The sequence below is a fragment of the Bufo bufo genome, chromosome 2 (assembly GCF_905171765.1).
Source record: "Bufo bufo chromosome 2, aBufBuf1.1, whole genome shotgun sequence".
NCBI lineage: Eukaryota > Metazoa > Chordata > Amphibia > Anura > Bufonidae > Bufo > Bufo bufo.
In genome coordinates this window covers 254,182,675-254,197,202 of record NC_053390.1, presented here as the reverse complement: position 1 = coordinate 254,197,202, position 14,528 = coordinate 254,182,675, and the positions used below count along the sequence as shown (strand labels likewise).

Sequence of the window (14,528 nt, the reverse complement as noted above, 5' to 3'; positions counted from 1 at the left end):
ATAGGGAACCCACTGCAATAATACATTTTTGTGTCAGTTTTAATATTTAAGAAATATAAAGCTATAATAAAAAAAAAGATTTTCCCCAAATTAAACCAAAAAAAAAAAAAAAAAAAAAGGGAAAAAAAAAAATCTCTAAATAAAAAACATGCTGATAAAAAAATCCTAAGTGTCAAGTAAAAAGACATTGCAAAAAATTATTTTGGTAGTCAAACAAATAAAGTTGGGGTCACTAAACCACCAAGTGCACAAAATCACAAAAAATTGCCTGACCATTAAGGCCCTTTTTTTTTTTAGGCCTGGCCACAAAAGGGTTAATGATATGTTTGGGAAAGATCTGTGACATATTGGGGGCTTGCTTTAGAACTGTGTCTGAGCAGATTAAAAAGAGTCCCTCTCTGAAGAAGGCATATTATAGTGACGGTCCTGCAATCGTGTGTTAACATTAAGTAGTTTTAAAGAGGACCTTTCACTAGAATAAAACCTCAAAACTAACTATACAGACATGTAGAGCGGCGCCCAGGGATCCCCCTGCACTTACTATTATACCTGGGCGCCGCTCCATTCTCCCGGTATAGCCTCCGGTATCTTCATAGTTAGGCTCCACCCAGTGGAACCTGCCGGCGTCTCATTCTCCCATGCTGTAGCGCTGGCCAATCGCAGCGCTCAGCTCATAGCCTGAGAGGCTTTTTTTTCTCTCAGGCTATGAGCTGAGCGCTGCGATTGGCCAGCGCTACAGCATGGGAGAAGGAGACCCCGGCAGGTTCGCCTGGGTGGAGCCTAACTATGAAGATACCGGAGGCTATAACCGGAGAACGGAGCGGCGCCCAGGTATAATAGTATACTGTATAGTTAGTTTAGATGTTTTATTCTAGTGAAAGGTCCTCAGAACTTCTTGCCAGCACTACCAGAGAGGAGTCTAACGATATACACGCTACCCCTGCCCCCTGTTTTCTTCATATACACACCGTCACATAGGGCACAATTTTAACATCATTTATCTAGAACTGCTTCATGTTAACGTACAGAGGAGGGGAAACATAACAGAGCTGACAGGGTGCTTTTAAAGGATAACTGTCACACTTAGACCCTAATTTCAATTTTCATATATGTAGTTACAAATAACATGATATTCCAGAATCAGTTACTATTAGACTGACTTACCCCATATTTAATAAGATTCAGCCCTTAGCAACCAGTCTGCATAAAACTGCAATTTCACTATTCAGTTAAGATGGCCGCCACTGCCCTCACCCTGAGACTAATCCCGCCTGCCCTCACTAGCCAGTAACAATAGCCCCCCAAAAGTGTCAGTAACCAGAGCTCCCCCCTAAAGGGTTAATCTCCTGCAGCATAAAGGGGTCCTCTTACCACATGTTGCTCTCATTTATACACTTAGCAGATGGCAGATCTCCCTTCCCTGGTGTGCGCTGCTTCCACCCTGCATTCTCCAGCTCTGCTGAGTGAGGGAGCGTCTGCCAAGCGCAGGGACAGGGAGAAGTGCACACAGCCCAGGCACTGTTATCAGCTGCTGGGGAGGACCTGGCTTTAATCATTTACTTACAGTCCCTGGCTGTCAGTAATCTGACCTTGCACGCGTCCTCCGTCCTTCAGGACGGACCATGCCTAGCAACCCTATTTTAAGCAGAGGTAAAAGCAGGCAGTACAGGGAACAAAAATGTGGAATTAAGGGGTAATTGAATACACAGTGAAAAGTTGAAATAGGGCCACCAAGGAGATATTAATCACCACAATCCAATACTCAAAAAAAAATATATATATATATATATATAAATACGACAGTTATCCTTTAAACACTGTGGCATATAACTGGTTGTGCTACAAGGAAATGCATGCGCAGCCAAGCAAATAAACTGAATTTGGAATTATTCTTCACAGAAAAAAATTAACTGTTGCAGATATATTGTAAAGTGAAAACAACCAATTACAACATAGCGAATAGTGGATCGGAGCATATTGAACAGTCAATGGCCATCTGGAAAAAGTACTCTCTAAACAATGACCTCTTTCCAAAAGGAAGCCTTTACCATAGCAAAGACTATTTTACCTGGATGGTAAGAACTTTATCAGTAATTCTTGAAAATCAATTCTTTCCTCCTTCTTGCATTTAGTGTTGCGCACACGAGCAGAGCGTCTCTTGGCAGTCTCTCCTGCGTCCTCCGTGATTCTCCTCCTTTTCACTCCTTTCTTGATCTTATCTGCACTGGACTGATCTGTAGCAGAGCCAAAATCTAACACTGTATGAAACAAGAACACTAAAGCCCCTATTAGACAGCGTGATTTTCAGCCAATTATTGGAAACAAGCGCCCACAAGAAGCGCGTTTTCGATCACTGGCCTGTATAACCGAGCAGCCAGTCGGTGGATAAATGAGCAAACGCTCACTTGTCGGTTGATGGGCTTCTTCCATCAGGATGACAGCTTCCTGATTATCAGCAGCACATCTCCCTGTGTCATTAGGGATGTCCTGACAATAATTAATCGAACTAAACGAGGGAGTAGAAATTCTCTCTCCCATATTCACTTTGCATTGGTCTGTGTAACCATCCAGCACTCGCACTGCCAGAACATCAGGATGTGTAATACCGCCTTTAAAGGCCTTTTACATGGGCAGATGGTTGGATGGACAAACCTTCATAGGAATGTTCGTCTGTGATTATTGCCTTGTGTGAAAAGTCCATCGATTAGCTGACAAATGAGGATTAGCATAGGTGATCACATCTTTTATGCCGCAAAAAATGCTTGCTTATTGGCAGCACACTTCCCGATGTAAAATAATGTAAAGTGTACAACAGGAATGGAGTTCAACCCCCCTCACAATCACAGAACAGAATGAAAGTAATAATGAGCACCAATCGACCTGCATATGGTGAGTCGGTGTTCACTATAAGCAGGGAATCTATGTGTATATAAAATTCAACCAAATGTTTCCAGACATTCACTACCATAGACATTCATTTTACTTAGGCTAGTTTCACTCCTGCGGCTGTCCTCTCCGGAGGCTGTGCCGGCACAAATGGCTAGAAAAACCATTTTTTGTCTGATTGATTCCAGACAGAAGTAGCGGCTGGACCCCATTATAGCGGGCAGGTGGCAGTATCTGCCAATGCCGGATCTGGAGAACTCTGGCAGGCTGTTCTGTGCCTGAACAGCCTGCCGTAGAAGATAGCCGCAGATGTGAAATTGGCCTAAATGGTCTTTTATGCTATGTTATTCATCTCTGCAAAAAGGCTAGATCGTGACCCTTTCACATAAATACAAACCGCATACGTATAGATGAGCAAAAGCACGCTTCAGACAATGCATACACAAACAGGTAATCTGCAGTGTATTCCAATGTGAATATAAGAGCATTTCACAGAAACGAGCTAGTGGAGCTAAAAGAACCAGATCACTGGGTTTTTGGGGTAACTAGCTCAACAAGAAGAGAGACCCACAGAAAACCAAGCTGAACAATGGTAAACTGGTTCCTAGGGCTAAGCCGCTTCTTAATATGTGGCATGGTGCTCACCTTGGACAGATGTAGAATCATTTATGGTTTGGGAGGACACAACTGGATTAGGGGTAGAAATAATGGGGGTCGGCTCTGTTACTGGCACAGCTGGAGCTGAAAGAGTGGAGGTGCTGGGTGTGTCTGCGACTTTGTCTGTAAGGGGGGGATTTGGCGGAACATGATCCTGTTGTGTTACATCTTTGTAGTCTGTGAGGTCAATCCTTTTCCCCAAACTTGGACGAGGGGGTTCACATGTTGTAAGGTGGCGATACATGGCCAGCAGACTCTCTCCAAGACATTTCCACCTATGAACAAAAAGCAGATTGCGTCAGACAATAATATCTGCAGTCATACCCGTCTCATCAGCTATCATATATCATCCTTACGTGAAAAACGGGAGAGGCTGAGGCAGCTTCAAATCAGGCTCTTCCTCCTTTACAGACAGAGCTCGTCTCTTCCTGCGTAATTCTAATGCCTCCTCCACAATTCTGTTTGCTTCCTCCTCACAAACATCCACATCATGAATGGACAAGTCACTAAATGAGATACATACAACCCACATACATTAATATAAAAGAGCTACTATCGTTTATCTTATAGGGTTTTTTTTCGAGATTTTTTTTTAATGATGATCAGTATCTGAACGTTGGGGGTCCGAAACCTGGGACCCCCGCCGATCAGCTGTTCGAGAAGGCACTGGCGCTCCTGTGAGCACTGAGGCCTTCTCTCTGCTTTTCCAAGGTCAGTGATGTCACGTTCATTGCTCACGTGGCCCAGGAACAGCTCATTCAAGTGAATCGGGCTGAGCACGATACCAAGCACACCCGCTATATAATGTATGGTAAACTGTGGGAATGCCACGGCACTAAGAGGAGCGCCGATGCCTTCTCAAACAGCTGATCATCAGGAGTCCGGGGTGTCGGACCCCTACCTATCAGATAATGATGATCTATCCAGAGTAAGGAATACTGCACGCAGGTGTCTTTCCCCTGTCTAATATTGGAAGGTAACTGAGGTGACACAAGTGTTTAATCTTATTGGGGACCTGCATGCCTAAATATTGAACAGTTTGCCAATCCAGTGAAAAGCAAGATTGAAGGGTAATCAGGGAAGCATTCGGGATGTTAACAGGTAAGGTTTGGAATTTATTTTTATTGACTTTATAATAGGATAAAGAACTGAACTGTTGGATAATCTTCATCGCAGCAGTGAGAGATTTCTCCGGGGAGCTAAGGATCAAGATCACATCATGATTCTACTGCAAGATCAATACTGCATATAGGGAAAGTTTATGATTTCTCCCTCCAATACTGACACCTGGGACCTGATCTGAAAGTCTAATGGTCTGCGCCAAAGGTTCAATTGAGAGGATAAACATTAGGGGAGATAAGGACAACTCTGACAGGTGCCATTCGCGATAGTAAAATCTGACTACAGGGTGTTATTAACATATACCCTTGCTGCGGGGTTACTATATAAACCTTGAATAGCTCCCAAATAGGCACTACAGATTCCCATCTTTTGCAACACCGAAAAGGCAAATGACCAGTTAACGTGGTCGAAAGTCTTCTCGGCATCCAGTGTGACCAGGACCGCCTCAAGCCCAAAGTCCACTATGTTTAACACCCTTCTCATACTTCCTATAATTTGTCAACCTTTAAAGAAACCAGATTGATCGCTGTCAATGCTTTTCGCATATATTTTAAAATTTGTATTCAGCAGAGAGATGGGTCTAAACTTTGTGGAATATCCGGAGTCTTTCCAGGTCTGGGAATGGTGACACCAGCTTCAGTTTTCTATAACAGCTAGCATTGTTGCTAAACGCAATACTAAAGACCTAAATATTTTATTTATCTGTATTTTATGTAACCATTTACACTTATCCGAGTCTTATCACAAAACAAAAGCAGTATTTTTCTACTGAGAATACCAATGCCATGTGCTGTACAAAGAGGTTACATTTACCCCAAAAAACTTACCATTTCAGGAACATGCGGAAAGAATCCTTTCTTAGACATGGCTGCTCTTCAAAGATCTTCTCTTTTAGTACTAGACCTTTGCTGTAACGACAGTCTCTCTCTAAAGCCTTGCAGATGAAGTACAAACAGGCTGCAAACAAAGACACTGGGTAAGACCAAGACACGGTCGTAGTAAGTCCTCCAGAGCAAGATACGGACTTTGCAGTGGCTCTTCACTCTGCCTGATAGAATAGGGTCCCAATCAGGTAGACCCTTTCCATGGGGTCCATATGCCCTAAAAGCATATGGAGAGAAGTTGTCCTAATGGGCAATTAACAAGTCTTTCTACTGACTCGGTCCACTTGCAATCTCTCGGCACCATCAACTACCCTTGACACTTATCGAGTCCACCACCATTGCCTCACAGTGAGCCCGCGTAACTACTTACTGCTATAATCACAGATAGTATATAGGACAGTGACCAGGTTATCCAGGCAAGGCCAATGATCCGGATTACACTGAAGTCCTTCTTCAAATGCATGTCTTGCTAGTGGAATGCGCACGAGGCGAAGAGCCAGACAACCGATTTTATACCACAGATTAACATCAGTGGAGTCCAACATGACAGCCTGAGATAAAATAAAAATTAGCAATATAGAAATATTGAATAAAATAAATATCTAGTATTTTTTTGATGTGAGCTGATTTAACACTGTAAATAAAATTAGGTGCCATTTATATTTTTCCTTTTGCTTTACTGCATGTTGCACATTAAAAACGTTAAAATTGTCAAACCGGAAAGTAAAAAAAAAAGGAGCAAGCAGTGATCTTGAAAGTGTATTGAAATACCGTATGACTTTTTATTACAAAAGAAATAACCATTATTTGCTAAAAATGTTAACCACTTTAACCCCTCAACAGTCATATTAAAATTGGAGACTTTAACCCCCTTAACTAACATTAAAGGGGTTGTCTCACTTCAGTAAGTGGCATTTATCATGTAGAGAAAGTTAACACAAGGCATTTACTAATGTATTGTTATTAGCCATATTGCCTCCTTTACTGGCGGGATTCATTTTTCCATCACATTATACACTGCTCGTTTACATGGTTACGGCCACCCTGCAATCAGACAGCAGTGGTCGTACTTGCATACAATAGAATAAAGTGTTGGCCTCTCTGGTGGCTGGGACCGTGGGAGCTCTTGTGTGCAAACATGGCTACTGCTGCTCGATTGCAGGGAGGTCGTAACCATGGAAAAAACTGTGTATATTGTGATAGAAAAATGAATGTAGCCAGCAAAGGAAGCAATATGGACAATCACAATACATTAGTAAGTGGTTTGTATTCACTTTCTCTACATAATAATTGCTATTTGCTGAAGTGAGACAACCCTTTTAATATTGGAAAAACCCTACAAAAAATATAACTTTTTTATTGTAAATTTTGAATTTATGTCTGAAGTGAACCTATTTGGTAGTTTGATTACAAGTACTCGTTCCATTTAAGGGGGAAAAAAATAAAATGCAAATTTAACATTATTTTGTGGGATTTATTTTTGCGGCGTTTACTGTGTGGTATAAATAACATGATAAGCTTATACTGTGGGTCAGTATGATTATGCTGCAAAATGTATATATGTTTTTCTCTTCTCCCTGCAGCCTATCAGCTCTCCCACAGCCAGCTGAAGAGGGGAGGGCTGATTTAGCTCTTCATATCTCAGGCTTGTTTACAGCTAGTGATATGGAACTGGTCTTGTGTGAAAGCTGACAGATCATGGCTGTATTATCTACTCCACATCGGGACATGTAGCTGTTAGAAATCAGGTCGGGAAATAAAGCAGCAGCTGAAACCTGCTTTCACTTTAGGCTGCTATCACTCCCAAGCAATTTCTAACAGCCACCTTCCAGGTTGTAGAGGTGATCATGCTGCGATTCTGGTCTCGTTTTAAAGCCTAAACAGGCCTTCCCACTCCCCCTGCTCAGGCTGAACAGCTAGTGCCTTTTCTCAAAGCTGTTAGGGGGTAAAAAAAAAGAGTTTTTCCACCATAGTAAATCATGGCATAACACCAAGATACACCATTACTTCCTGATCGTGGGCGTATGACCACTGAAAAATCCACAGTCACTAGGTGGAAGGAGGTACTATAACTCTGCTCCATTTCAGTAGGATGGTGTTGCTGTTCTCTACACAGTGCCAGAATAGGAGAAGCACAGGGCAGAGGAAATGCCAAAAGGGACAACTCCAATGATCATGTGGGCCACAGAAGCAGGTGATCAGTACATACTTCTAGGTTATATTCCATTGCAGTCTCCAAGTCATCTCGTTTTGCAGCAAGCTGAGCTAAGTTCTTAAAGGTTGAATACTTTAGCATTAATCCAGGATGCTTCAGACGCTCTCTTTCTTCACTCAAAGGGACCTGCTGAAACAAAGATCCCATTTATCACCCAGTTTAATCCTTTTCATAGCAAGTATTCAAATCCAAGTGATTTAGATAATATCATGAAAAACTAAAGTAAAGGAAAAATAAAATTAAGGTTGAAAATGTGATCAGTGCGTCCACATAGATTACTTTAGAGCAGTCTGATATTACGTCTATGGAAGACAACTGAAAACAGACCAAGGATAAGATACAGCATGGACCACACCCAAGAAGAAGGGATCAAATAATGGACTGCAAATGCCTTACTGCAAGTTCTGTCTACTCCATAAGGAGTTTACTTATAATGGCCACCCCTTAGTGACCACCCATACGTGTTTTTACTGACGTAAACAAAGGGGGTTTTAGCTAAACGGCTGGCTTTAATCAATCATTACATGTACTTAAAATGGTGTATTAAAAACTATAACTTGTCCTGCAAAAAATAAGACCTCCTACAAGTACATTTATGAAAAAACAAAAAAGTTCTAGCTCTTGGAATGCAATTTTTAAAAAATGTGCTTGGTCACTAAGGGGTTAACAAAGAATTCTGATAGACCCAGGAAGTCATAGTAAAAGATCCAAATGTAAAAATGATAAACAATAGAGAGCTGAGGCTACTTTCACACTCGCGTTTCGGGCGGATCAGTCATGGATCTGCAAAAACGGATCCGTTACAATAATACAACCGCAGGCATCCGTCATGAACGGATCCGTTTGTATTACCTGTAACATAGCCAAGACGGATCCGTCATGAACTCCATTGAAAGTCAATAGAAGACGGATCAGTTTTCTATTGTGCCAGATTGGGTCAGAGAAAACGGAATCGTCCCCAGTGACTTACATTGTGTGCCAGAACGGATTCGCTTGGCTCAGTTTCGTCAGGCGGACAGCAATACGCTGCAAGTAGCGTTTTGGTGTCCGCCTTCAAAGCGGAATGGTGACTGATCGAAGGTAAACTGATGCATTCTGAGCGGATCTATTTCCATTCAGAATGCATTAGGGCCAAACTGATCCGTTTTGGACCGCTTGTGAGAGCCCATGACGGATCTCACAAACGGAAAGCCAAAACGTTATAGACGGACTCAGCTGGCCATACGTTATAGACAGAGCTAAAAGACTTGTCTTACCTTGTGCAGTTTCCCATATGTCTCTCCTTTGGATTCGTTCTTCTAACCCCATTAATCTTGGGGCTCACCGTACTTCATCACACCCCTTCACTGTTCCTCCATTAACCACCTCAGCTCCCCTAGCTTAAACCCCCTTAATGACCAGACCACTTTTTACAATTCTGCACTACACTACTTTCACGGTTTATTGCTCGGTCCTACAACTTACCACCCAAATGAATTTTACCTCCTTTTTTTCTAACAAATACAGCTTTCTTTTGGTGGTATTTGATTGCTGCTAAGATTTTTCATTTTTCCGATATTAATCAAAATAGGCCACAATTTTCTCAAAAAAAAGGTATTTTTAACTTTCTCTGGTTAAATTGTTCAAATATAATTATATATTTCTATACAAGTTTGTGTCAGAATTTATTGTGCAGAATTTGATTAAAAAAAAAATCCAATAAGTGTATATTTATTGGTTTGCGCAAAAGTTATAGCATTTACAAACTATGGTACAAAAATGTGAATTTTCGCATTTTGAAGCAGCTCTGACTTTCTGAGCACCTGTCATGTTTCTTGAGGTGCTAGAATGCCAGGATAGTATAAATACCCCCCAAATGACCCCATTTTAGAAAGAAGACCCCCATAAAGTATTCGCGGAGGGGCATGGTAAGTTCATGTATGATTTAATTTTTTTTTCACAAGTTAGCGGAAAATGACACTTTTTTGAGAAAAAAAAAATATATATATAAAGTTTCCATTTCTGCTAACTTCTGGCAAAAAAAAATAAATAAATCTCCCACGGACTCACTATGCCCCTCAGTGAATACCTTGGGGTGTCGACTTTCCAAAATGGGGTCATTTGTGGGGTGTGTTTACTGTTCTGGCATTTTGGGCGGCTAAATTGTGAGCAACCCTGTAAAGCCTAAAGGTACTCGTTGGACTTTCGGCCCCTTTACGCACCTAGGCTGCAAAAAAGTGTCACACATGTGGTATCGCCGTACTCAGGAGAAGTAGGGCAATGTGTTTTGGTGTCTTTTTACATATACTCATGCTGGGTGAGAGAAATATCTCAGTAAATTGACAACTTTGTATAATTTTTTTTTAAAAAGTTGTCATTTACAGAGATATTTCTCACACACAGTATGGGTATATGTAAAAATACACCCCAGAACACATTGCCCTACTTCTCCTGAGTACGGCGATACCACATGTGTGACACTTTTTTGCAGCCTAGGTGCACAAAGGGGCCCAAATTCCAATGAGAATCTTTAGGATTTCACAGGGCATTTTTTACGCATTTGGATTCCAAACTACTTCTCACGCTTTAGGGCCCCTAAAATACCAGGGCAGTATAAATACCCCACAAGTGACCCCATTTTGGAAAGAAGAAGACACCCCAAGGTATTCCGTGAGGGGCATGGCGAGTTCCTAGAATATTTTTTTTTGGCACAAGTTAGCGGAAAACGATTTATTTTTATTTTTTTCTCTTACAAAGTCTCATATTCCAAACGGCGGCTCGGATGCGGACCCAAACAACGGTCGTGTGCATGAGGCCTAAGGAGAATAGCAGAAACTTCTAATGCTGGCCATACATGTAATGATTGCGGAGACCCTCAAATGCCAGGGCAGTACAAACACCCCACAAATGACCCCATTTTGGAAAGAAGACATCCCAAGGTATTCGCTGAGGGGCATATTGAGTCCATGAAAGATTGAAATTTTTGTCACAAGTTAGCGGAAAGGGAGACTTTGTGAGAAAAAACAAAAAAATGGCCTAAAAATGCCCTCCTTTCAATGGGGCCGCAAAAGATGCGGACAGCACTCCGTTCCGCGGCCCCGCTAAAAAAATATAACATGTCCTATTCCTGTCCGCGCTTTGCGGACAAGAATAGGCATTTATATTGCCAGCGCCCGTTCCGTTCCGCAAATTGCAGAAGTCAACACGGGCGCCTTCCGTTTTTTGCGCATCCGCAGTTTGCGGATCGCAAAAAACGGCACGGTCGTGTGCATGAGGCCTTATATTGAGCATACGGGTAATGAGATTTTTTTTTTCCTCTGGGCTGAAAGAAAAAAATGGACGGCACAGATTTCTTCATTCGCATCGATCAATGTGGATTAAAAAATTTCTGCCCAAAAATATGCAAAAAAAAAAGAAGCTGCGATCGCTAATAAAGATCCAAAAAGCTCAAAAGTGATCTTTATAGCGCCGCAGCGATTTTACGGTGTTTTTGCAGTGATCAGAAAAAAAACATTTCTGTCACTGCGGTGGGGCGGACTGAACGCAAGTGTGCGCACAAGATCAGGCCTGATCGGATGAACACTGCGTTTTTTGTAGAGCCTAAGGTGACAAACACAGAAATATAGTGGCAAATCTGGGGGAGCTGCTCAACCCCTAACACTGTAGCGTGTTTTTCATTGGGGAACAGCCCCACCGCATGTGGACCGCAGCAAATGACTATCCCCAGCAAAAAAATGCATACGGTGGAGGATGTCGGCGCGGTCCACATGCACCACAAAGGCATCCTACACAAAACGCATTGTGCGGATGAAAATATAATCATATAAATCACAGAAAAAAATGCACCAAAACGGATATGCCACTGACTATACTCGCTAGTCATATATGCAGATTTTAAAAGCTGAGACTTTTGCCAATATATTCCTGTCAGGAACACATCGGAGCCCATCATGCACCACGTCACGGTCACTCAGCATGGCAAGGGTCCTACCACTAAGCTACCTATGGTGTGAACAAGGTCTGAAGGTGATTAAATCCAGCTCACAGCCAAGCTTCCACACAACCGCATAGCAGGACAACTAATGCAATGTGGATAAAGCCAGACTTGTAAGCCACACCCATATCAGACCGTGTGATGGAGGTTACCAGGTGCAAAAGAGTGTTTGAATGGTAAAGGCACATTCAATACATATAAAACAAGACACAAACACAGAAATATAGTGGCAAATCTGGGGGAGCCCCACCGCAGAGCCTAAGGTGACCCTAATGTACTGATATAGATCTGAATGCGATCAGTCTTAATCACTTACAGATACTATATAGTACTAGTGCTGATTAGCGACAGCGATGACGCTAATCAGTGACTGCGGTGCGGTGGGCGCTAACTACCTAAAAAGTGGCTAACTAACTGGCGGTGATAAGGGACCCTTAGGCCCCATTCACACGTCCGCAATTCTGTTCCGCATTTTGCGGAATGTAATTGCGGACTCATTCATTTCTATGGGGACAGACTTTGTCCCGCTCGGATCCGGAATTGCGGATCTGCACTTCCGGGTCCGCACTTCCGTTCCGCAAAAATATAGAACATGTCCTATTCTTGTCCGCAAGGTTTGGGACAGGCACGCGGTAGCCCTAGGGCTTACCACTTTCCCGGGACCGATGGTCCCCATATTCAATAATCCAGGGTTCCCACTGAGGAAGGGTAATCGGATTGTGTTGGGGCTCCGAAGCGAAGAAAACCCACAGGTTAGGCAGTTGATAGTTGGTGGGGCCGTTAGACCTTTGGAATCGTTCGCTGACCCAACCTCTGGGGGGGCGTGGTTACATTATCACAGCATAAAAAAGTTTTTGCACACATTAGGCCCCTTAGAAATCCTTTCTAGAGATCTTACCGCCTTCGAGTCTCTTTGTCTCCAGAATACGCCACCCACACATTTAGTGTCACTGGTTTACGGGCTACTCCAGGAGGGGGGAGGACCCCTTTCATCCCTACCTTATGTGGGAGCATGGGAGAGGGAGTTGGGTAAATCTTTTTCTTCCGAACAGTGGGAGAGGGCGTTCATACTGTCACACAAATCGTCCGTCAGTTGTAGTTTACAAGAAAAGAATTTCAAGATTCTTTCCAGATGGTACAAGACCCCTGTTTTGTTGCATTCCTACTACCCCACATGCCCGGATATTTGCTGGCGTTGTGAGAGGGAGAAGGGCACTATGGCACACGTGCGGTGGCAGTGTGATCGCATATCCCCATTTTGGGAGAAAATAAATGAGCTGTATGGTCTAGTTAGCGGTAACACCGCAAGATGGTCGTTTGAGGGCGCATTATTGTCCATGTTTCCCGGTTCCCTCTCCTCCCTGAAGGGAGGTCTCCTGAGATTTTTTTGTACAGGCTGCCCGCCTGGTTATCCCTAGACATTGGAAGTCTACGGAGACTCCACGTTTCGGGGAATGGCTTAACACATTTGAAAAGATTCATAGAACGGAAGAGCTCATTGCTGAGGATGGGGATCATGTGGCTAAATATCTTAAGATCTGGTCTCCTTGGTTGCTCTTCAAGGGTTCCCAGACTTATCAAACGTGGCTGAGCAACGTTTCTACCAATGCATGATATTGTTTGTCCTGTACTGGTTTAGGCACCCTTCCCTCTCCCTTCTTTCTGTCCTCGTTGTGTCTGTTATATGTTCCCTTGTGTTCTTGTCCTCTTTTCGGGTGGGGGTCTGATTGTATGGGAATTGCGATTCCTTATTAACGGACCGCCTTATGTATAATATGCACGCAACCACTCTCTGTATTTTCATACTGCTGTGTCATTGAACTGGTATGTTATTTTGGCCTGTGGTTGTATGCCTATGCACTTACTTTTTGTCCTTAATAAAGAGATTGAACAACAAAGTGTGTAAAGAAGTCAGTGAAAGATGGAGGAGGAAGTGTCATGGTTTGGGGAATGTTTTCTGCAGCAGGAGTTGGACCCCTCATACAGCTACATGGCAGAGTGAATGCAAGTGTGGATCAGAACCTTCTTCAATAACACATGGTTCTTCAATAACACAAGGTGTGGGAAAGGTAGGAGACCTCCTCTGGCAGCTAAACTAGCCTGTGCTTAACCCCTTATAGGCTGCTTTAGTGTAATTATCCCTCTTTTTAACTTCACTACATGTCTATGGAGCAGAAAGGAGCACCTAACCATCTGCCCATCACCTCACATGTCAGTAAGGAGCCGTGCACTAACATAGCTGTCCCTGTATAGGCGTCAATCTCTCCTTGTTAATCTGCATGCCTTGGGACTGCTGAGCGAATCCCTTGGGGGGGGGGGGACACTTGTCTTGTTGAATAATGATAATAGATTATATGATTTGTTATCAGCCACGGACTGTGCGGGAGATCTGTGCGTCCCTAGTTGACATGTCTCCAGAAGCTCACTTCGACCAGCAGCTCAGCTCCACAGCACGGATTCATACTTGCCAGACTGCTGAAGGCGCCGTCAGGAGCCCAAGACGCAGGAACCCAAGCCACGCCCACCCTCTATGCAGGGCCGTCTTTGCCGCAGGGCAAAAGGGGCAGCTGCCCCGGCCCCAGTTGCTCCTGGGGGCCCAAGGCAGCTTCGTTTCCCGACCCCCACATTCACTTGTTGTCTATGTAAGCGAGCGGCGTGTGGCTCGCTGCTCGCATTAGAAGTGAAGGACTTGTCTGTTACTTACAATTACTTACTGCCTAGTCTGCCGGCCAGTGCCATGCTAGCTCCTCCTCCCGACCCTGCCCTTGCGTCCCTACGGTATGGACGCTCA

At 43.4% G+C, this 14,528-nt stretch overlaps 1 protein-coding gene across 6 annotated transcripts in view; it reads right to left on the bottom strand.

Annotated features, from left to right (window-relative positions):
* CABIN1 (calcineurin binding protein 1) overlaps positions 1–14,528 on the bottom strand; it is a 196,786-nt gene that overhangs the window by 162,022 nt on the left and 20,236 nt on the right. For 3 of the 6 annotated variants that reach the window (XM_040416393.1, XM_040416396.1, XM_040416397.1), the window contains exons 5-10: positions 7,759–7,893; positions 5,920–6,100; positions 5,493–5,622; positions 3,900–4,049; positions 3,532–3,818; positions 2,069–2,252 (exon numbers count right to left, since the gene is read on the bottom strand). In XM_040416393.1, the coding sequence (XP_040272327.1) occupies positions 2,069–2,252; positions 3,532–3,818; positions 3,900–4,049; positions 5,493–5,622; positions 5,920–6,100; positions 7,759–7,893 (1,067 nt within the window). The remainder of the gene's footprint in view (positions 1–2,068; positions 2,253–3,531; positions 3,819–3,899; positions 4,050–5,492; positions 5,623–5,919; positions 6,101–7,758; positions 7,894–14,528) is intronic. The other 3 variants (XM_040416395.1, XM_040416398.1, XM_040416394.1) reach the window with 2 other exon arrangements.